The following is a 24,385-nucleotide window of genomic DNA, read 5'->3' on the forward strand; positions in this document are numbered from 1 at the left end:
ATCCTATTTATGGTCTATAATATGCTGAAAATACAATTGCCTTGTGTGAAGACAACCATTAACAACTACATCCATAGACAAATGAAATAGGACAGACTAAAAATAGTCCAATGCATCGTGGCTGTGACGCAAGCCAAGATTACTGTAAAAAGTAAAAGTACTGCAGTCCAATCACGTGAACATTGAAAGGAAAGCACATTTACAATGGAATGACCTCAACATTTCTGTTCTTTGCAGTTATTATAACCAGCTCTTATGCATGAGAGTGTCTTTGATCATAGTGAATACAATTCATTTGCTTTGTATAATTTACTCCCCGTAGATGAAATTACTGTTTACCAACAAACATTTGGCGGCGACACTTTCAGGAACTCCAAAACAGAGCTGCTTTACATTACTTTACACTACATTTCCAATCGATTTTTAAAGCTTTGAAGTATTTAGCAAATCTAGTTGTGCAAATTATGATAATTCACTGATCCTGGGCAAAACCATCTGCTCTAATACAAGGTTTCTACAGGCCTTAAAAAGGCCTTAATTCAGAGTAGAAAGTCTTTATTTCATGAAGTCATGGCATTAAATGTTACATGCATTGGGGGAAAAATTATATCTTACTTAGTATTTATTTATTTATTTAGTTAAAATATCTAAACATCCTTAAATCAGGATAAATACCTGAGATTCAAACTGAACATTTTAAGTCTTGTTTTTTGAAAAAATTAACCAAATGAAGTGTTTATGCTTAAACCAAGAAAAAAATGTCTGTCAGTGGGGTATGAAAATTTGTTTTTTCTAAAAATAACCTGAATTAAGAGCCCGTTGGAAGATATTTGGTCTTGTTTTAATCATAAGCTTACTTCATTTTGATCAGTTTCTCAGAAAACAAGACTTCTTCTTACAAGATAATTGTCTTTGCTTGGTCTTAAAATGTCTTAAATTTAAATTCATAAAACAAGTAATAGGACCCATTTGACCCACAGCTGCTGTTGGTAGATTTTTGCTTTACTAAGGCATCATGCAAATATTTAAGCTACAAATAACTATATCTTTTGAACCATAAGTGTGGTGACAATATATTTCAATTTGTGCATGATATTTGCTCCTATAACACCAAATTACCATCACTGACTGTGAAAGGATATTCGAACGAAAACGTAAAGCTGGGGGGGAAAAGTATTTTGAATATTGCAATTAATGTTAATATATTTAGTATTATTATATAATTAGTATTAATATATGTGTTCAAATGTGTATTTAAGCAATAAAGATGCACTGATTATCTGCTTTTACCGTCATTTTTAATTTCATAGGTCATCTCTCAGGCTTTAGAAGTGTGTGAGGATGTGTTTTGCACATATAAAAAAAAGACTAAAGCTATCTATAAATCTGTGAATAAAGAATATGGTAAAGGGACCTGGGGTTTGTTTTTTCCAAAAGTGAGAGTCAGACTATAGCCAGTTGTTTATATATTATTCGCACCATTTCTGTCTCCAATTAATATATATTTAAATAAAAGCTAAAACAGCTCATTACAGTCACTAAAAGCTGCTCATGTGAAGAACCCGGAAGTGTGGTCGCCTGTTGTTTGACATCACAGACAATTTTAAAGGTTTCATGCCAAGAGGAATCACATTTTCCTTCATATTTTCATAAATAAGAGATCACTGTATTAAACATATCCTCCAAAAAGAGCATTTATTGCTACTATAAAAAAAAGAAAAACCTGAAATTATGATTTATTTTTAATGACAGCTATAGTGGTTTGCATTGAAGTAGCATAGGGTAAGCATCCCCAAAAGGGAGCGATTTGGTCAAGACTGGTGGAAAATGCTCACATATTAATTGAACAAAAAACATTGCAAGTATTATAAATGAACCTTAAGGACTATCAGAATTTTAAAAAATGCATGACACGACCCCTATAATATTTTGTAGTCCAGATCAGTCATTTAGGTCTTTAAAATGATGAATGTGATCTTGCTGTATTTTTTCACAACACATTATTCACATACAGAGTTATCTATATGTGTCACTGGCAAAAAATGAACAAAATATAGCACACCAGTCTGAAACTTTAACACCACATTTGCCATTTTAGTTTGTGAATGTTTATGGGTATAAATTTGTTCTTCTTTCATTAATGATGCAATTGTATATATATATAGTGCATGTACTTGCACAGCAGGGAAGTGTTTACTGTATGTCTGAACTTTGCATGTAAAGATTTTACTTGGAGTTCAAAACACAGAGGCCAATAAAAGTCGATATAAACTGCAGGCATTTGTTGACTTCATTTATGTGCTCTGTGAAGTCTTCCATTTTATAATAGTTTATTATTTATTTTTTAAGCTTGTTATTTTGATCATGAAATGTTGATATACTGTTTTTGTTATTTTTTTATTTGTCCCATCTTGAGTGGCATAAGTTTGTGAACCCTTTGAAAACGTGGTTTCTGCCATGATTTTAGTTGAATTCATTATAGATTTTAGACAATTATAGACAGTCTGATGAAACTAATTCATAAAACAGTAACTTTTCACAATTCATTTCTTAACTGAAAGGGAAAAAAGTCTACTAAACATTTTCTGTAGCTGCTTTTAGATTTCTGACCAATTTCTGACCATAATTTTCTACAGTCCTGTTTTAGATTATCAGTATAAACGATAGTCAGGCTTAAATTCATTTTGTTGAATTAACTCAACTCTCAAAACTGTTTTATGAAACTGTCTACTTTTTTTTTTTTTTTCCATCAGCACAGTCTGTATTTTGTTAAACAGCAGTAAAGTCCATTCCTTGATACCAAAGCCCTCTTTAGATTATGACACAACATCTAAATTGGCTTAAGGACTCACGAAAACATTGTGTGAGAAAACCAGAACCTTCTGTTTTGTTTTTTTGCAATTCATTTAGTTGAGTTTTCAAATATTTGCTAAAGAAAAGGCTGCATAAATATTGACATACTGACGTCTAATTACGTTGGCAAATATTTTAAGGCACATATGTTTGACAATTAATTGTCAGATATACAATAATAGACAAGAGTCCACCCATTCTCTGCACACGAACATAGAAACGGACCTCAACTGATACATTTTCAACAAAACCTTATAAAATTCATTTTTAATCCCGTTGTTCATAAAAGTGTTCTCTTTTGTGTTCAAAATGTCATTGTCAATCACATTTAAATACTATTTTAAACATTATATATGAAAATGCCATAAATGTAAGAATATGTTGTAAATATTTAATTGTTTCTAATTTCAGAATAATTAAAATAATTCTTTCATTACCCTTATAATTTAATTAAAACATATGGTTGACATTATTATTTATAGAACCATTTTGTCTTCATCTTTCTTTCATCCATTTATCTTTATATTTACACCTTTTGGTTTATTTACCACGTCATAAGAATACTAAACAATCTCTAGAATATGGTATTACATTGTTTCTCTCAATAATAAATGCAATATTTCTTCAGCAAACCGTGGCCTAAGACAACTGATTTTATTTCAAAAGCAGATCTCTAATTATTCGCTGAATGTCATAAGTATATTATCCATACACCCAGTTTATTTGTCTTTTATGGAAAATATCATCGCACACAGGTGATATCAAGTGTATTTTCTGAGTGACTGAATTGTTTTAGTTTTCTTCAATTCTTTTATTTATTTATTTATTTTTTGTAGTTTTCCATAGAGACTTATACAAACTGACAAGATAGTAATACTATAGTATTATTTACACTTTATTAACTGTGAATTGAAGTTTGTAAATGTGATGCCTTTAATACTGTTTTGTAAAAAAACAAACAAACAAAAAAAAAAAAAAAACAGAACAATAATGGGCCAGGTTTTCATTAAGGATATCTAAGGATATCTACCCTGCCACTGAAAAACGCTCCCACATAAATGTTTTCCTGACTTGTAAAATACACACACACTGATGCAATATGTTGTCTGCCTTCTTGATTAAATTGTAACCTCTAAACACAGTATTTTATGATGACAGTTGACATTTTACTGTTAGACAGCGAATACTAACACAATACAACTTTGTATAGCTCAGCAGATCCATCTTTATACACTCTTAAAAATAAAGGTGCTTAAAAGGTCCTTCACAGCGATGCCATAAAAGAACCATTTTTGGTTCCGCAACGAACCATTCAGTCAAAGTCAATCTTTTTCTTACCTTTTTATAATCTGAAGAACCGTCCTTTGCCTTTTGTGAAACAGAAAGGTTCTTCAGATTTTGAGACAAAAAAGGTTCTTATATGGCATTGTAAAGCACCTTTATTTTTAAAGGTATAGGCACAAAATATTTTTCTGCAGCTTTTATAAAGGTAAATTTAAGATTTTAAGAGGAGCCAAAGAAAATTTAAGAACCAAACTGAAGGGTACTAAATGTCTAGAGAGTCGCGTCAACAGAGGCCGCTCCCACGATAGCTGATTGACAAGAGCATCTTACCTCAGACCTGCCTTAAATCAGCTGTAACAATCTGACCTCCATTGATTCGATGCCGGAGCAGGGATGTAAGTTAGACAAGAATATCTCCGACTGAGTCTCCGAACACTGTTGCTGGATGTAATAATGAACATAGTGGTCATCATTTAGGTGTAGCCGCAAAATATTTTTCTGCAGGTTTTATGAAGGTAAATTTAAGATTTTAAGAGCAGCTAAAGAAAATTTAAGAACCAAATTGAAGGGTATTAAATGTCTAGAGAGCACAAAATGAGTCATACTGTATTAGCAACACTTCAAAGTTTGAAAACGTCCAACAGAATGTCATTACTTGTAATTCAAAAAGAAAACAAAACAAAACAAAACAACTAGATTACTAGAATATGGAAATAACTTTATCAGACTGCAGAAAGTGCTGTTCTTTCTCAAGGTTTTTGCAGTGCAAAGATCTAAAGATTCTTAAATCAGGATACATTGTGAAGCAAAATGACTTAAGACGAGAAGCCTTGTTTTCTGAGAAATGAAACAACATTTAGTGAGTTTATGATCAAAAATAACAAATATCTACCAAATGGGTTTAAAAACCCCATTGACATATATTTGCTCAGTTTATCAGAAAGCAAGATGTCTATCTTTATTTTACATCTCAAGTAAATGTTTTTAGGTATGTTCAGATATTTGTATTGGAAAGCATGACAAAAATACTGAGGAAGTGTAATTTGTTAACATTAGTTAATCTATTAACTAACATGAACAAACAATGAACAATATATTTATTACAGTATTTATTAATCTATGTTAATGTTAGTTAAATAAAAATACAGTCGTTCATTGTTTGTTTTATGTTCGTTCACAGTGCATTAACTAATGTTAACTAATACTTTTTAATGGATTAGCAAATGCTAAGATTAATAAATGCTGTTCATTCTTAGTTCATGTTAACTAATGTAGTTAAATAATGTTGCCTTAATTCATGGAAGGGTGAATTAAAGACATTTCAAGATCTGCAGAAACTTTACCCTGAAACTATACTGGGGTGCACTGGGGAACAACAAAAATTGTAAATTAGTCATCATGTGCCATGTTCAATATAGCTGCATTTTAGAGATCTCTAATCAGTTAAATAGCTGATTTTTTATGCTTACACAGCCTAAGATTTATTGGCACATTTGACAGAGAATTGTAGATAAACAAACCCTTGTGAAGAAATCCCTGTTGAACACATGAAGGAACACACAGGTTCTCTCAGTTCATCATCTCAGCCTTATCAAAACTCATGCACACTTTTATGGTTTCACACAGCACACGTGAGATTCCCTCTCCTCCATTTGTCATGATATGAACTGTGTCTGGGGTGTAATGGTCTCCACTTTGTGATCTGCTGGGTTGGCTGCTGCTTCATAGTTGGGTCATTCCGTATCAAATCAACAAAATTTCAGAAACATCCCCGGCTCAAATTTTTGATTTTGCTAATATTTTTTCTAAAGAAAGATAGTATAATGATGAAAGCCAAAATATTAAATGTCATGGATACATATTTACTGAGTAATCCTAAATGTTTTGTAGAAGGAGGTCAAAATGGCAATTTCACCTTAGATTCAGAGTCAAGTTACAGGGAGGTAAAAATGACTTCAGAAAGATGGCAGCATCATTATCTTATTTTTACACAGAGATTGCTAGTTCTATTGGTAAAATCTGCTGAATTTAGCAATCTTTGTTGCAGTACGTCAAAAATGGGGAAACAGCACTTTTCAAGTTTTCTCCAAAGTTTACTAGCCTGTAACTTAATGCCCTTTTACATATTGGGTCTTAACAAACTTTCCTTTTGGTATCTTCATTTTTAAGGCCATGTATGGTTCCGTTCCAGAGATAATGGAATTTCAATATAGCTTCAGGAGTAATCATTAAAATGTACACGTTTTCAGTGGTCAAAAACTAAATGTTGGTCAGTTTGAAAAAATATGATACTTCTTTTCATTTGAAGAGTAATGTCTAGAGATGAATCTTCTTTCTTTTTTGTCAAGACAACTGCATTTAACATACCAGTCTGAGTGCCATAAATATTCTTTTTCCAAAGTTTGCATGCCTATAACTCAACAAGTTTTAAAGATATCACAATATAATTTTAGATTCTAGTTCTTCATTAACTTTTCTTTCGGAATTTTAATTTTCAAGGCCCTATATCATTCAGTCCCATTCAGAACCAAATACTGGTCACTTTGTGTACAGCTGATTCTTATTTTATTTAAAGAACAATGTCCAAAGAACAAATAATGTTGAAATTATAATTGCATCTTGTTTCCCTCTGTCAAAACAATTGCATAGAACATACCTGTTTGAGTCTCATAGATATTGTTTTTCCAATATTTGTGTGCCTGTAACTTGAGTAGTATTCAAGTTATTTTAATACGATTTTATGGTTCTTAGGAAACTTTTCTTTTCGAATCTTCATTTTTAAGGCCCTGTATAGTTTATTTTTCACCCATTTTCAGTGTCAAAACCAAATGTAGTTTTGTGTTTACCTAGTCATTACTGTTTACAAATGCAAATACGCAAAAAACAACAGTAACCCAGGGATTAGGATTTTACAGTGTGACAAGTACAGTGCAATTTAGCATTCAGACAGTTATGTTCTATGCAGTTGTTTTGATAGAGAGCAACAAAATACATTTCTCAATTCAACATTATTCCTTCTGTAGACATTGTTTTTTTAAATAAAATAAGTATCAGTTGTATACAGAGTGACCAACATTTGGTTTTTGATCAGTGAAAATGTGTATTAGTAAGCAATCTGGACATGGAGCCTAACTAAGATCCCCAAATCTCAGGGACTGAATGATGTAGGACCTTGGAAATGAAGATTTCAAAAGAAAAGTTTATTAACAACGGGAATCTAAAATCATATTGCAATATCTTTAATACTTCTTGAGAAATGCTTGCTCTGGCTCTCTGCTTGTATCATCAAATGACATTTGGGGTATGTTCTTGTACAATCTCATTTCAGCTGGGTGTGACTCATCATCTTCTCCAGAAATAATGATTCCTTTCAGCTTCACGCTACCTGTAAACGGTATGTTGAACAGAAGCTCTTCGTCAGCATTGCTTTCAACAAACTTATCTCTGTCAGTGCATTGATCCCAAGGCTTAAACAACAGTTTACCGTCTCCGTCTCGGCTCTCGTTCAAACACTGAAGCTTCTCGATATCAATGCGTCTGTACAGTTCATATTCCACTCCTCGCTCTGCTGGCTCGTGTTTGCATTCACAGCAACCGTGACTGTGTCCATTGCCGTGGCCATGACCGTGTCCAGGCATGGCGTGGAACTTGCAGTTCAAGACTGAAAGTGCTGAAAATCTTATAGGAGAAGTCTGCTTCCAGATCAAAACTTGACAGATAATGTATTCACCCCCTTGTCATCCAAAATGTTCATGTCTTTCTTTCTTCAGCCATAAAGAAATTATGTTTTTTGAGACAAACATTTCAGCATTTTTCTCCATATAATGGACTAATATGGTGCCCCGAGTTTGAACTTCCAAAATGCAGTTTAAATGCGGCTTCAAACAATTCCAAATGCGGTTGTAAACGATCCCAGCTGAGGAAGAAGGGTCTTATCTAGCGAAACGATCAGTTATTTTCAAAAAATAATACAATTTATATACTTTTTAATGTCAAACACTCGTCTTGTCTCATTCTGCCTGAACTGTTTTGTTCCGGTTCATGACAGTTAGGGTATGTCGAAGACTCCCATCTCATGTTCTCCCTCAACTTCAAAATCACCCTATATCACCGTTTTATCTTTTTTGTTGAGGGTGTTTGATCTTCTTTGCATGTTCACTTTGCAAAGACTGGGTCGGTACTTCTGCAGCGATGTAGGATGATTTTGAAATTATTTTTGAAGGTGAGGGAGAAAATACGATTGGAGTTTTTCGACATACCCTAACTGTCTTGAGCCAGAATACACAGAGTTCAAGGAGTGCAAGACAAGACGAGCGTTTGAGATTAAAAGGTATTTGAATTGTATTTTTTTTTTAATGAAAATAACTAATAGTTTTGCTAGATAAGACCCTTTTTCCTCGTCTGGGATCGTTTACAACCACATTTTAGATCGTTTGAAGCCGCATTTAAACTGCATTTTGGAAGTTCAAACTCAGGGCACCATATCAGTCCATTATATGGAGAAAAATGCTGAAATGTTTTCCTCAAAAAACAATTTCTTTACGACTGAAGAAAGAAAGACATGGACATCTTGGATGACAAGGGGGTGAAAACATTATATGTAAATCTTTGTTTTGGAAGTGGACTTCTCCTTTAATCAGCAAGTTAAGTTGCTGTACGGGAAATGCACCCCTGAACAGCAAACTAGGATTAGTTTGACCAGTGGCATTTAATTTAATCTGTTCTTAGTACAAAGTGATTTTGTTGCTTCAAAAATATGTCAGTCAAGTTGCATGGATTAATTTCATACTGACTTTGTGTCTGTTGGAGTTCAGCAGAAGAAAGCAAGCCACATACATGTAGATGTGGAACAAAATGAGTGTGAATAAATCACTCAGAAATTGCTAGTAAATTTGACAAATAAAAAGGGGATATACTTTAACAGTTAAATGTGCCATTTTAAAGTATAAATATAGTAAATTATAATAAATAAAGTAAATAAATACAGTATAATAAATGTAATTACTTTATGATATTACAAATGAGCTGTGTTTGAAAATGTTTAATTTCATATTATTAAAATCTGCACTTACGCAAACTTGGAATGTTTTCTTAAAAATGTCATTTCACTACAAATATAATACATTCCTTTGATCAGATGATTACAGACATTTTGACGCACAGCGTCGTTCAGCCCCACCTAGGCCTTCACACAAAAGCGGGTGGTATAAAATGAAAACATAAGCGCTTTCCATCCTCAAACACCTGTGGAGGATTCACAAATCCACAGGGCAAGCATGGGGAGACGCAACAGAATAGTCATATGGATGCTTGACTGGATAGTGCTATACTTTGGATTACGAGCTACACAGACAGGTAAAAACTAATTTTCTTTAATGAATATTATATATTAAGTGAAGTAAATCAAAAAATGCAGATTCTGTTACGTGAACATGATTGTTTGATCCTGCTTTTTACAGTTTCACGCCTTCTATTGTGACCATAAGCCAGAAATACAATTCATAGTTAAGCAATCCTTGAGAAAGGCAGTAGTATTTACATGAAATTGTAAGAAGGTATTGTGTTAGATAATCTCAGTTTGACATTGATCAGTGATTATTCATTAACCGACCACAATAAGTATGGTCTCAAGATTATTCATTATATTATTCATTATTTAAATACACATACATTTTGTATTTTTTAATTAATCATTTATCCAGTGTTTAACAAAATAAAGAAAATGCATATGTCACTAGAAGAAATTTCTAATATATATACTTTTCAGTCAGAAACTGCTAAGAAATTTTGCAAATAATAACAAAGAATTTATATTGAATATGAAATTTTTCAAGCAGAAAACTTAATAGAATAGTATTTTTTGTAATAATACTCCAATAATCTTTTTGTTTTTTACAACTTTAAATATTTTTGTACTGTAAAAAAAAAGTTTAAAATGACAGTAAAAGACTACAAAAATATACAGTAAAAACCTGGCAAGTTCCTTTTCTATGTGAAAACTGTAATAGATCTTATGGGACATTTCATGTAATTTTTTAGTAAAATATTGTTAAATGTACAGTTTTTGGAATTGTGAAGAAAAAAGTCTTATAAATTATAGTAAAAAGGCAAAAATTTCCAGAACATGACACATTTGATGCTTTTTCCATTCCAATAATTGTTGCTTCTTCCTAGTTTTAGAGATTTGTATTACATCTTATGTTATCAGATTAATGTGCATTGTGCTATTGTAGTGCGATGTATGTTATCACGAATGTATTATTTTTTTGTGTATGACAGCTTGTGAAAAGCTGTCTTTTTAACACCCTTTTACAATGTTTTAACACCATTTTATAATGGTTGTCAGTATGTTATAATGCAAATAATGAAAATAATAATTTTAGCATTTTGGGATATTAATAGGTGTTAAATATTAAATGGATTAATATTAAATATTAATAAATATTAAATGGTTTTTAACTGTAAATTTCAGTTGTCTGTTAATAAGTAGAATGCTGCTGCCATATCCTTTACGGTAAATTCTGGCAGCCACAACTGGCTTTTTTTTTCTGTATTTATTCATTTTACAGTTCAGGAAAGGTGTTTAGCCAATGAAACTTTGCAAAGCATTTATTTTCAGCTAGCCATTTGTTTATAATTTTATATCAAATACTGTTGACCCACCTATAGGTGCCTATAACAAACAAGTCTGTAGCACATGGGGTAACTACCACTTCAAGAAATTTGATGGAGACATTTTCCATCTACCATCCACTTGCAATTATATCATGTGCGCAATGTGTGGAAGCAGCTACGAGGACTTCAACATTCAGATGAGACGCCAAGTAGTAAATGAGCAACCGACCATCACTAACATCACAGTGAAGTTGGACAGCACCGTAGTGGAGCTCACCAAAAATTCTGTCAGGGTAGACGGAAGAGAGTAAGCGAAAGTTATTTATGGTGGTCAGAGTTATAGCAACTTTTTTAAATTGAAATACTGTGATTCAATGTATATTTTTCCTGTTAGGATGAATCTGCCGTTTAGCCAATCAGGTATTCTTATCTATAAGAGTTCCTCCTATGTCAAAATCACTGCTAAACACGGACTGGTGGCCATGTGGAATGAGGATGACGCTTTCACAGTGAGTATGTCATCAATATGCAAAATACCTTATGTTTTTGCAAGAAACTGTAAGAGGCTGTAATTGGTCTTTTTAGGTTGAATTGGACATGATGTACCAAAATAAGACCTGCGGACTGTGTGGAGACTTCAACGGCACCCAGTTACACAATGAGTTCATCACAGATGGTAAATAACACATGAAATAAATACATACTTCTTTTTTATACTTATATATATTATGTCTGAGTTATATCCATAGATACTAATTTTCACATAAAAAAAGCTATTTAAATAACTGCAGAAAATTAGTGAAAATGAGCTGCTGATACCTCAGTGGCCGATATGAATTTTATAAAACAACAATCCTAAAACATGTTTTATATGCATAACTATATAAAACTCATCTTTAATTAAGATCAGATCAGATCTCCATATGACTACGGGTACTTTGCCAAATCTGAGAGTTCAACAGAGAGTTGTATGGAACAGATAAGTTCAACAAAGCCGTGCAAAAAAATGGTAAGTTCCTAATGTATCTTCACTATTTGATATCCTATGCTATATTTCTTTTATTTTTGTTTTATTATTGTCTTGACTTTGCAGCCGTATTAACCATTAACTTTTGAAAGTAATGAAATTCGTCACAATTATTCCACGACCGTGCACCATCACCGCTGGCTAAAAAAAGCACTTTTATTCAGATCATAATTTTATTAATGTCACCCAGAAGTTAAATTTAAATTTATTCCATTTTATTCAAACTCTGGCCATGTGACATTGATGTTTTGCCTCCTACTAATCTTGTCTATAGCGACTCAAATGATATCCAGACCAATCCACACAGAAAACACTTAACAAAATTTAGATTTTTGCCTTGCTTTAGGATTGCAAACAAAAATAACAAAAATAATACAAAAAAAAAAAAAAAAAAAAAAAAAAAAAAAAAAAGAGTATCACTACAAAAGTATCTCACATTTCAGGAAAGACTGATACCCCTGGTGAAAAAACCAGCATATGCTGGTAGGTATGTTTTGATGCTGGGATGCTGGTTAGGTATACTGGTTTAAGCTGGTCCTTTGCTGGTTTATGCTGGTCCTTGACCAGCAACATGACCAGCTAAGACCAGCATAAACCAGCAAAGGACCAGCTTAAACCAGCAAAAGAGTTTTGCATAGAATGAGCACAGCAAATGAAAGCATGAACTGGTGCTGTAAATGCACATTACCTTATTTTTCACCACCTTCAAGTTGAGCACCACTATTTCTGATACCCTGTATTTACTATAGCCCATTATGTTCATTATGTACTTCCATCATGTTTTCTTGCTTCATGCTTTTTCTAGACATCAGTATGTGAGCAGCTGCTTTCAGGCCTGTCTTTCAGCAGTTGTAAGGACCTTGTACCTCTTGAGTCCTTCATCAAAACCTGTGAATTGGATATGTGCTACTGCACCAACAGGACCGGATCCTTTTGTATTTGCAGAACCATCTCAGAATACTTTCGCCAGTGTATTCAGGCGGGTGGAAAGCCTGATCCGTGGAGGACTGAGCAGTTCTGTGGTAAGTTAAAACTTTTCAGCAACCTGTTCCTAATCTGTTTAAATAAGTTTAAATATCAATAGCTTTAACATTATTTATCTATTTTTAGATAAATCGTGTCCTTACCATAATATGGTGCATCAAGAATGTGGAAACCCTTGTATGAACACTTGTTCAAACCCTGACAGAAGTCATATTTGTGAGGACCACTGCATAGATGGCTGTTTTTGTCCTGAAGGTATAATCAGATTTAAATTTTTCAGATTTTAAAGCTTGCTTTCATTTTTTTTTTCATGCAAATGGTATTACTCAAATGGCCATGATATACTGCGTTATAGGATATCTGTTTGATGACCTCACTGATAGAGGTTGTATTGCGAAGAATCAGTGTCCCTGCATCAACAATGGAAAAATATATGAACCTGGAGAAATTTACAGAAGTAACTGTAAAGAATGGTGAGTATAAAATAAACATTTTTGTACTTTGGTAATTTGTACCTCCTAACTACCTTCAGGTTGTTTTTCTCTGAAAATATACTGCTTTCTGTAATAGTGGAAAAAGTATTTCTTTTTTTTTTTTTTGGTACTGGACAAAGAAACGTAACACTTTATTTAAACTTTATTCACCGTGAAGCACTTGTGTCGATAATCTATGGAGCTGCAAAGACAGAGATTGCCCAGGGACTTGCTCTGTAGAAGGTGGTTCTCACATTACCACTTACGATGGGAGGACATACAGTTTTCATGGAGACTGTACTTACATTCTTTCTAAGGTCAGTCTTTTCTGACAGTATAACATGTACCTATTAAGATTAATTTGTAAATTGGTTTGCATTACCAAACTTACCAAAGCATACTAAAGATGCAATGCAATGAAGTACTTTACTTCACAGTTTGTTGTCATGGCTTACTAATAATCTTGCCCTCCACCAAGCGTCTGTGTACCCATCCAGAACGTAAAAATTTGGTTTGTGAAAACAAAAAAAAAAGTCACGTTTGACTCTGAAAGCCACTGGCTGTATGGCAAGAGCTGTGTAACAGCTGTTTAAAAATATCTATTTTGTGTTCTGCTGAAAAAACAACAGGTTTGCACAGTAAATATAATTATGAGGATGATGAATTTTCATTTTTGGGGGCCTATAAAGAGTTGTCCTCCGTAGATTCAAATAGGTGTTGATGTTAACCTATTAATTTTGATAATCAATGTTTGCATCAGATAAATATAAATTAGCAAACTCTAGTTTCAAAGTACACTAAAATGTATGCATTTATTTTATGCACTTTAAATTGACACAGCGTTTTATTGCTGCAAAGCTTGTGATGCTTAAAATGCGGCATTGTAAAGTATTTTGTTATTATTAATAAGTCGACCTTAGAAATTGACCTGAACCATGTTTGCACGCATTAACATTTCTGGCAAAATGTCACATCATCATGTGCTGGTGTCACATCTGTATTTCAGCAGACCAGCGACAATGAGTTTACAGTTTTGGGGGATCTGATGAAATGCGGTTTTGCTGACACTGATGCATGTCTTAAGGCAGTAACTCTTTTTCTCTCAAAGAGGAATACAGTAAGTTATTGCAAGTTCAAATACACTGAACTTTTTACTTTAATTGATATCATTACAATTCATTTATTTTCAGAGTATGTTTTTTATCAGTCTCAGAGACTCTCTTTGCATTTTAATCTTTCCTTCTAAATGAGTGTTGTGAATCTTAGGTGTTCAGCATCCAGTCTGATGGAGAAGTGTTTGTTAATAAAATGCATTCACAGCTCCCTCTTTCCATAGGTAGGTTATCAATTAAGTTTAACTTTCTTGCATATATAATTTTACAACACCCCTTGTTCTTAATAGAAATATTATGAAATAACCAAACAGACTAAAATGAACTGTTTTTCTGTAGCTGATGTAATGGTGTTCAGACCCACCACATTTTTCATCATCGTCCAGACGTCATTTGGGCTTGAGCTGGAGATCCAACTTATACCAATAATGCAGGTTTACATAAAAGTTGATGCGACTTACAAGCAGAAAACAACTGGTAAGAAAATTTGCATATTACACATTTAGTTTTACAATTATAAAACTACAACATTACCAGCATTGCTCCTTCATTTGAATTACAATGGAATAAGTTAATTGCTCATTTAAAGGAGAAGACCACTTGCAAAACAAAGATTCACATATAATGTACTCACCCCCTTGTCATCCAAGATGTTCATATCTTTCTTTCTTCATTCGTAAAGAAATTATGTTTTTTGAGGAAAAACTTCTGCATTTTTCCCCATATAATGGACTGATATGGTGCCCCGATTTTGAACTTCCAAAATGCAGTTTAAATGTGGCTTCAAAAGATACCAAATGTGGTTGTAAATGATCCCAGCCGAGGAAGAAGGGTCTTATCTAGCAAAACGATTGGTTATTTTCATTAAAAAATGCAATTTAAATACTTTTTAATCTCAAACACTCGTCTTGTCTTGCTCTCCCTGAACTCTGTGTATTCTGACTCAAGACAGTTAGGGTATGTCGAAAAACGACATCCTACATCGCTGCAGAAGTACTGACCCAGGCTTTGCAAAGTGAAAATGCAAGGAAGATCCAACACCCTTAACAAAAAAGGTAAAACAGCGATATAAGACAATTTTGAAGTTGAGGGAGAACATGAGATGGGAGTTTTTCGACGTATCCTAACTGTCATGAACCGGAACAACAACAGTCCAGGCAGAGTGAGACAAGACGAGTGTTTGCCATTAAAAAGTATATAAATTGTAAATCTCTTATATGTAATTGTATTATTTTAATTTTTATTAAAATAACCTACGCTAGATAAGACGCTTCTTTCTCGACTGGGACGGTTTACAACAGCATTTGGGATCATTTGAAGATGCATTGAAACTGCATTTTGGAAATTTTAGAGAAATTTGGGAGAAATATGCTGAAATATTTTCCTCAAAAAACATAATTTCTTTACGACCGGAGAAAGAAAGTCATGAACATCACAAGGGGGTGAGTACATTATCTGTGAATCTTTGTTTTGGAAGTGGACTTCTCCTTTAACAGCTATGTTTCTATCAAAGTTGTGTATTTCATTAATAAACGAATAATGGCAAACACTACTTGCATATACATGCCATATATAGCCAGTACATTTTCCACTGACTTTGTGCATTCAAAAATTAGAAGAAGATTCTAGTTTTTTTTTTTTTTTTACTTTTTGCACAGCCAAAATTATGTCCATTTTTTTGCTAGGTTTGTGTGGGAACTTCAACAGTATTCAAGCAGATGACTTCATAACTGTTAGTGGATCTCCTGAAGCTACAGCAGTAGACTTTGCCAATGACTGGAAAGCACAAGCCAACTGCCCTGATGTTAAAAATAGCATTGAAGATCCCTGCAGTCTCAGCTTAGATGATGGTATGTCTTGATTCACTATTTGCACTGGTGGAAGATGGTAATGGGATAATGGCTCCTGTGCTGTCACGTAATACCTCATTGTTCTTCTTTATTGCAGAGAGATATGCTAAGAAATGGTGCTCTCTGCTGTCAGACCCTAATGGGGTGTTTGCTCCGTGCCACAAAGAGATCAGCCCTGATCTCTATCAAATGGTAGGTTTAAGAGTTCTGCTGACAAATTTAAGGATACATTTCTTTTGAGATTGGTCCAACATTTTGTATCCCAACAGATCTGCATGTATGATGCCTGTAATTGTGAGAACAGTGAGGACTGCATGTGTGCCGCCTTGTCTTCATATGTACACAACTGTGCTGCAAAAGGGATTCATCTTCCTCACTGGAGAAACACTGCATGTGGTAAGTAATTAATTCATGCCTTTAAAAAGCATTCAAGTACATTAACTGTACTAGACATGTAGATATCACATGCTTTGGTGCTTGTTAAAATAATTAAATCAATGCTTTGTTGTTCACAGGTAAATTTTCAGCCAGCTGTCCGGGCAACATGGTTTATTCTTACACAGTTCAAAACAACAGCCGTTCCTGTCGTTGCAACAGTGATCCAGACTTCACTTGTGGTGTCACATTTGAGCCTGTAGATGGCTGTATCTGTGCTGAGGAAATGTTCTTTGATGAAGAAGCAAAATGCGTCCCCTTATCTAGTTGTTCTTGCTACGTCAAAGGCACAGTGATTCCACCAGGAGAAGTTATCAACAGGGATGGCACCATGTGGTATGTGTCCCAATCTCTGTTAGTAGAGCTCTGACGTTTATAACTTTAAAAAAATGAATCTAAAATGATTAAGGTCACATTTTGCATGAGTACATTTTTATTTTTTTTTTGCTTCCAGAACAAAAATTTACAGATAATTTGACCCTTGTCATCCAAGATGTTCATGTCTTGCTCTCTTCAGTCGTAAAGAAATTATGTTTTTTGAGGAAAACATTTCAGGATTTCTCTCCATATAGTGGACTTTTATGGTGCCCCTGAGTTTGAGCTTCCAAAATGAATTTTAAATGCAATTCCCAATTCCCAATTTATATAATTTTAAGCTCAAATGCTCATCTTGTCTAGCTCTGGGTAAAAAGTATATAACTTTTAATTTTTTTTTTAAATTAACCGATTGTCTTAATAACTCAGGGGTACCATAGAGTTCCACTATATGGAGAGAAATGCTGAAATATTTATGAAATAATTTCTTTATGACTGAAGAGAGCAAGACATGGACATCTTGGATGACATGGGGGTGAGTAAATTGTAAATTTTTGTCCTGGATGTGAACTTCTCCTTTAACAAGACCTTAATTTGGAGCAGGAAATCTTAAATTCATAAAGTCATGGCATTTAATGTTGCATGCACTACAAAAAATCTTGTGAAATCTTGTGTTCCCTTTTAAATTAAGTTGATTTTTCTGAATTCATTGGCAGATATTTGTTCTTGTGTTAAGAAAAAACTCATTTTTATTAGTTTCTCACAAAACAAGACTTCTTATCTGATGTCATTTTGCCTTTTGCAAAGTAAATGTATTTTGATTTAAGAAGATTTATACATTTGCACTGGAAAACAAGATAGGAAGTGAGAACAGAAGAGAAAAATGGTTTGGAAGTTGTATTTTTAAATTTTAAAGTGTTGCAAATACATTTACATTTAGAGACCATACTGATGTATTTTTACTTCATTCAATTTATTCCTTTACATGATCTTTAAATGTCTTACATTATAAAGCCTGCAGATTTGTTTGACTTTTATTTTAATGATTTCTGTTTCAGCACTTGCAAAGACGGGAAACTCAGCTGCATTGGAGAGAGAATTAGTCAACAATGTGAGTACTCCCACAAATTATTGTACTTACTAAACACTGTTGCTGTCTATTTAATTGCATGCATGAAGCTAATTGTACATAAACAATGACTGGAGATGGACAAAACTAAATGATTCTGAGTTTTTAGTAAAACCCAAAATATGACATTTATGTCATCATCTGGTCACCCTCATTTTGTTCATATCTGTATTTTCTCATGAAACATAAATGGAGTTACATAAAATGGCCAGTCTGCTGTTTTCCATACATTGGAAGGTGATAATAAACATTTATTAATGTGCCATTTGATGGCTTTAAGTGAGGAACTGTTCAAATAATTAAGTCAATATTTACTATCATTTTGCATCCAGTGAAATCAGTTCCTTTGTTTCTCCTGATATCGCTAATAAACGTCTCGTCTCTGTCATCAGCTTGTCCCAAACCTATGGTGTTCTTTGACTGCACTAGTGCTGCTCCTGGATCTACAGGATCAGAGTGCCAAAAGATCTGCGACACTCTAGATATGGCTTGTGTGAGTGTGTAAAATTGGTCTCTAAATGCTATCCTAAGGCAAAAAGAAAAAAGTGCATGAGATCATTTTATAATGCAACTCTCCAAAACAGATTAGCACTGAATGCATCTCAGGCTGTATGTGTCCATCTGGACTGGTATCAGATGGCAGGGGTGGCTGCATTAAAGAAGATTTTTGTCCTTGCATTCACAATGGCATTGTACACCAACCTGGAGATACAATCAAAGTGGACTGCAATAGCTGGTAAAATCTCATTATTCTTCAGAACCATTATTTGCACTGACACATCTGCTCATCATTATTATATACTGTGTTGGATAGCATCCTGCGGCAGCACATTGTAAATATAAAATATATTCTCTAAATGCTATTGTCTTAAGAGGTTAGGTTTATTTTTTCTAGCATGTCTATTTTCAATTTGTATGATTTGTTTATGCCCACCTAAGGGTTAAGTTTAGATGTAAATCCATCATGGGAACGTTTTACTTTCAAATCATAAGTTTAAATCACATGCTAAATTGGAGCATACAAATTCTTACACAATGACCAACTTACTGTATGATCATACTTACTGTATGAATACTTACATGTACACTTACATCTGTGTATGCAGTACCTGTAAGGACAGGAAATGGGAATGTACCACAGACCCGTGCCATGGAACCTGTTTAGTTCATGGAGATGGCCATTACATTACATTTGATGGAAAGCGATACACTTTTGATGGAGAATGTGAATACACGTTAATCACAGTAAGTATACAATAAATCTATATAATACACATTGATTTCATTTGTTTACATAAAACCATATTAAACAATTAATGACAATATTAAGAATATAGCTGCAAGCAGTGATTACTGGGGTTCAAGCACTTTAAGGCATTTAAGCATGTATAAAAAAGACATTACATATTAGCAAGCCTGTAACCACCTAAATAAATGATTTTTAAAAAGCATTTTTGCCAAATACAGGTAATTTGCCATAGAAATATGTTTTTTTTAACATTTATGACTGTTATAGCACCAGGTGTGGTCTGATTTTGCTAAAACTTTGCATGCCTGTTTAGAATCACCTGTTGCATGTCCTCACCGGGTTTTGTGAAGTTTTGAATTTTTATTTAGGCTTCACAGGCTTCTAGGCATATTTGGACAGGCCCTTTTTCTAAACGACCACGTTATAGCTTCCCAAAGGGTAAATTTCAACAATTTTTTCGATAATTGTTGACTTAGAGAGTCCAGAGAATTGTACTGCAGTGTTTTTTTCCAGATTGAGCGAAAAACCTAAGACTAGTTTGCAAATGTTTTTCACATCTTCTCAATCATTTAACTAATGGTTTGATTGACAGCAATGGTTCTAAGGGCAAAGTTGTTCAGAACGAGGAGGTATATCACATGATATGAATATTGTGCGTTTGTGTGAAAAAACGTGCAATATACAATCGTTAACACCCCAAGTGGCTGATTTCTTTTAAATTTCTCACAGATCTTTAGGGCCGTGAGACGAACAGGCCCACCAAGTTTCGTTCCAATCAGCCTCTATTAACCTTGTCTAATAGGTTGTGGCACTTTGGACCAAGACCTTGCGTACTGATTTTCACGCCGATAGGACAAACGGTTGCGTAGTTATGGCCATTTTTATGTTTTTACCCTCTTATATCACCACCAAGTGGCCAAGCTCTGTAACTTTTTTCATGTGACCTCAGATTCTGCTCTTACATACACATTGTGAGTTTGGTGAAGATATCTCATTTGAATCAAAAGTTATAGCCATTTTAGTACAGGCGGCCCTACCCCTTTCAAACGTTTTGGCATCCCTTTGTGACAGAGAGTCGAAAGTTAAACTTTTTTCAATAATTATTTATATTCACTCTCCAGAGAATCCTTCTGCACTGGTTTAGTTCCAATCAGGTGAAAAACTTAGGACTAGATCACAAAAGTAGGTTTTTCAAAACAAAATACACAAAAATTTTGCAGGGTGATGGATTAATCCGACATGCATTTTGTCCAGCGTGAGCCAAGGATTCAAAAAACATATGACACCTGAGCCTGCGACAAACGGTTTAGAAGTACTTTCGATTGCTGTAGCACACCTGTCAGGCAGATTGGAGTGAGCCTTGGTGCGTTGTAGGCGGTGTGAGTACTACTATCCCTCCAAGTTTTAAGTCTCTACGACATGGTTTGCACAATCAATTTTACATGGAGATTGCTGATCCTTGGTCATTCTAACAATTACAATAGGTTTTTGAACCCCTAATGATAATAAAAAAGTTGCAACTGAGTTGTTGTTGCCACTGTAGAGACTGAATGACTAAATGAATTAGTAAGACAAAAGATAATCAGTTTTCATATAAATTTAGAGACAAATTTGTGTGATTTATACAGGATTTTTGCGGACATGCCAATACCAGTGCTACTTTTCGAGTTCTCACTGAAAACATACCATGTGGATCTACTGGCACCACTTGCTCTAAGGCTGTCAGACTCTTCCTTGGGGTGAGAGTGCTTGTTTCAGCTGTATTTTTTTTTTTATATATATATGTGTGTGTATGTATATAAACCTTGAATTTAAAAGATCGGAGGTGCCTGATAAATACATTTTTTATTTTATTTTTTGCATTTTCTTCTTTTAGAACAAGGAGCTCAAATTGACAGACGGAGGTTATCAGATTCTTCACAGAGATGAGGGAGTGGACATTCCTTACCAAATTTTGATAAGAGGAATTTACATGGTCATTGAGGCAAATAATGGACTAATTGCGATGTGGGACCAGAGGGCAAATATGTTCATCAAACTCAGTCCAAACTTTAAGGTGAGAAATAAATGTACAGCGATCTATCACTGAATAACTGCCTCAGAGACAACTACAGTATATCATTTAGACTGAAAGGCTCTTTTTGTTTAATATGCATGCAGTTAACATGCATCTTGTTCTATCACAGGGTGCAGTTTGTGGTCTTTGCGGGAACTATGATGGGAACGCTAACAATGACTTCATGCTGAGAAGTCAGGAGGTGGTAATTAAACCCTTGGACTTTGGAAACGATTGGAAAGAGTCTTCTAGCTGTCCTGTTACTATGGAAATTAGAAGTCCCTGCTCAGATAACCCTTACAGGCAATCATGGGCTCAGAAACAATGTAGTATCATTATGAGTGGAGTTTTTACAACATGTCATTCACAAGTAAGTAAACGTGCAGCATGGTGAGCTTGTATAATACCCTGTTGTTCTTGTATAGATAATCGAATTGCATTTTTCTTATTGAGGTGGATCCCAATCATTTTTATGATGCTTGTGTGAGAGACTCTTGTGCTTGTGATAGTGGCGGGGATCATGACTGTTTGTGTGCTGCTATAGCAGCCTATGCACAAGCCTGTAATGAGGCTGGAGCCTGCGTTGCCTGGAGAACACCTAAAATATGCCGTGAGTCACCGCTAATTTTCTTAGTTTAATTTGAATCACTGAAAGCGACCATAGAAAAAGAGACATCACGAAACCTTTTTTTTTTTCTCTCATAGCGTTGTTCTGTGATTATTACAATGCTCCTGGGAAATGTGAGTGGCAGTACAAACCTTGCGGAGCTCCTTGTCTGCAGACCTGCAGAAATCCAACCGGGCATTGCTCAAGTCAGATACTAGCACTTGAAGGTAAAAAGGTTTATCTCATGAGCGCAATGTCCAAACTTCACAAAATTTGGTTCACATAAACAACAGAACATTCTGAGTAACCATGCCAAATCTGATCAAATTATGTTTCTAGATGGTGCTATAACTAATTTTATTTTCATTGTATAAGGTTGTTACCCCAAATGCCCCGCTGGACATCCTTACTTTGATGAGGATACAATGAAATGTGTTAAAAGGGAGCAGTGTGGCTGCTATGATAAAGAGGGGAAATATCATGGTGATCAGGAAAGAGTTCCTTCAATAGAAAACTGTCAAATATGGTATGCTATCATTTCATGTAAACAAATACAGGCTGCTATGATATCCTCTATAGTTTTAGTTTAGTTTTAAACTGTTTGTTCTTACAGCTATTGCAGTTCGATGGAGGTCAAATGCAAATACAATGCAACTGGTAAGAAAAATGTTTACATATTCCTTCATCGATACTTTATCAGCACTTCATCCTTCCTTCACTGGCACTTAATTAATAACATGTCTTTATTCCTCAATTTGCAGCTTGCACCTGTACATTCAAAGGGAACAAATATATGTATGGAGATACAATATATAATACTACAGATGGGCTTGGCACCTGCATGACAGCTGTCTGTGGGGAACATGGAATAATTCAAAAGACTTCATACACTTGTCAAACATCACATCCAACAACAACCTATACTTCTACTACTATATTTGACTTTGCCAGTAAAACCCCAGGTAACAGTTTTTCTACTTTATTTCATCTTCTCAAGTACAAGTTTTTAGTTTTTTACACACACACACACACACACACACACATATATATATATATATATATATATGTATCTATATGTATATGTATATGTATATGTGTGTATATATATATATATATATATATATATATATAATTTTTTTTCTCCAAGATAAAACAAGTACTTACATTTGTTGATCTTTCTGAGTCTGAATTAAATGTGCTGATCCTTCAGGTAAGTTTGAAAGAGGGTCATATGTGGCATTAAAAAGTTATTTAAAAGAGGGTATACAAATTATAGAAATGTTTTATCACTGAGTGTTAGGATTGTATGTAACCTGTTTCTAAGTAACCAGGTTTCTGAAAAAAAAAATTGTGTTGGTGAATGCTCATGTGATTACTAGTTATCACTGATTTCCGACACTGAAAAAATATCTTCTTTTTTCTATTTGTAAATGTTGACATTTCACCCATACTAAATTGCTTATTAAATTGCTTAATAATTGTTAAAGTATGATAACGTGTAATTACTTGATTATCTTTGCATAATCAAATGTTCTTCTCACAGTAAGGAATTTCATGTTTATTATTTTATTGTAGAGACAACTTTGTCAGGAATGACAGCCAAGTACACTACAGAAACTTTTCCAACAAATACAGTATTTTCATTCACTACATCTACCACTAATACAAGCATAAACACAACTCCAAAACCAACTATAACATCCACTTCTACTCCTTCTCCAAGTTTGTCATCTAGCATGCCTTTACGACCTACAATAACACCAACAGTCCAAACTTCCTCGACTATTAAAAGTAACTCAACAACTCTGTCAATAGCATTTAATACACACTGACTAAAACAACTTCAGTTCGAGTAAAAGAATTCCTCACCAGTGTTTTATGACAAGCAGTTCAGAATTTCTCCTGACAACTACCTACAACAACAAAAACATCTACAGCTCCATCAACAACATCTCCAACATCCACAACACTGAAAACAAGCACCCTTACTCCTACCCCTGGATGTAATTGTTATTGGTCAGATTGGAACGACTTTGGGAGCCCAACAACAGGTCCTGATGGTGGTGAAATAGTACCTATTAAAAGAATAACTGACACCTACCCAACCTTATGCTCAGCACTAAAGGAAATACAGTGTCGTGCAAAACGTTATCCTGGAGTTCCTCTTTCACAACTTGGACAGATTGTGAAATGCAATACGAAAGATGGTCTAATTTGCTTGAACAAACACCAAGGCCTTGCACAGCAATGCTATGACTATGAGATTAGAACATTCTGTTGTGATGAAAACTGTAGCAACATCACAACACCGTCATCAAGTACAGCTACTACAACAGTGTCATCAACAAGCATGCGCATACCACTAAGTACAACATCAATGGTCCAAAGTTCCTCCA

The 24,385-nt window shown here is 34.2% G+C and overlaps 2 protein-coding genes across 2 annotated transcripts; one reads left to right on the forward strand and one right to left on the reverse strand.

Annotated features, from left to right (window-relative positions):
* Positions 1-7,376: 7,376 nt before the first annotated feature.
* LOC127168406 (PITH domain-containing protein 1) lies at positions 7,377-7,775 on the reverse strand. Its single transcript, XM_051115256.1, has one exon. The coding sequence runs from the start codon at positions 7,773-7,775 to the stop codon at positions 7,377-7,379; it is 399 nt and encodes a 132-aa protein (XP_050971213.1).
* On the forward strand, positions 7,774-23,996 carry LOC127168407 (mucin-5AC-like). Its single transcript, XM_051115257.1, has 27 exons — positions 7,774-7,804; positions 10,807-11,059; positions 11,147-11,261; positions 11,338-11,428; positions 11,658-11,761; positions 12,585-12,801; positions 12,890-13,018; positions 13,119-13,236; positions 13,415-13,553; positions 14,243-14,353; positions 14,503-14,572; positions 14,688-14,825; positions 16,034-16,198; positions 16,296-16,390; positions 16,468-16,594; positions 16,714-16,969; positions 18,007-18,059; positions 18,470-18,570; positions 18,662-18,813; positions 19,184-19,322; positions 20,955-21,065; positions 21,203-21,382; positions 21,513-21,752; positions 21,836-21,992; positions 22,088-22,216; positions 22,365-22,515; positions 23,879-23,996. The coding sequence occupies exons 1-27, from the start codon at positions 7,774-7,776 to the stop codon at positions 23,994-23,996; spliced, it is 3,690 nt and encodes a 1,229-aa protein (XP_050971214.1).
* Positions 23,997-24,385: the final 389 nt, after the last annotated feature.

Source organism: Labeo rohita, chromosome 7 (genome assembly GCF_022985175.1).
Source record: "Labeo rohita strain BAU-BD-2019 chromosome 7, IGBB_LRoh.1.0, whole genome shotgun sequence".
NCBI lineage: Eukaryota > Metazoa > Chordata > Actinopteri > Cypriniformes > Cyprinidae > Labeo > Labeo rohita.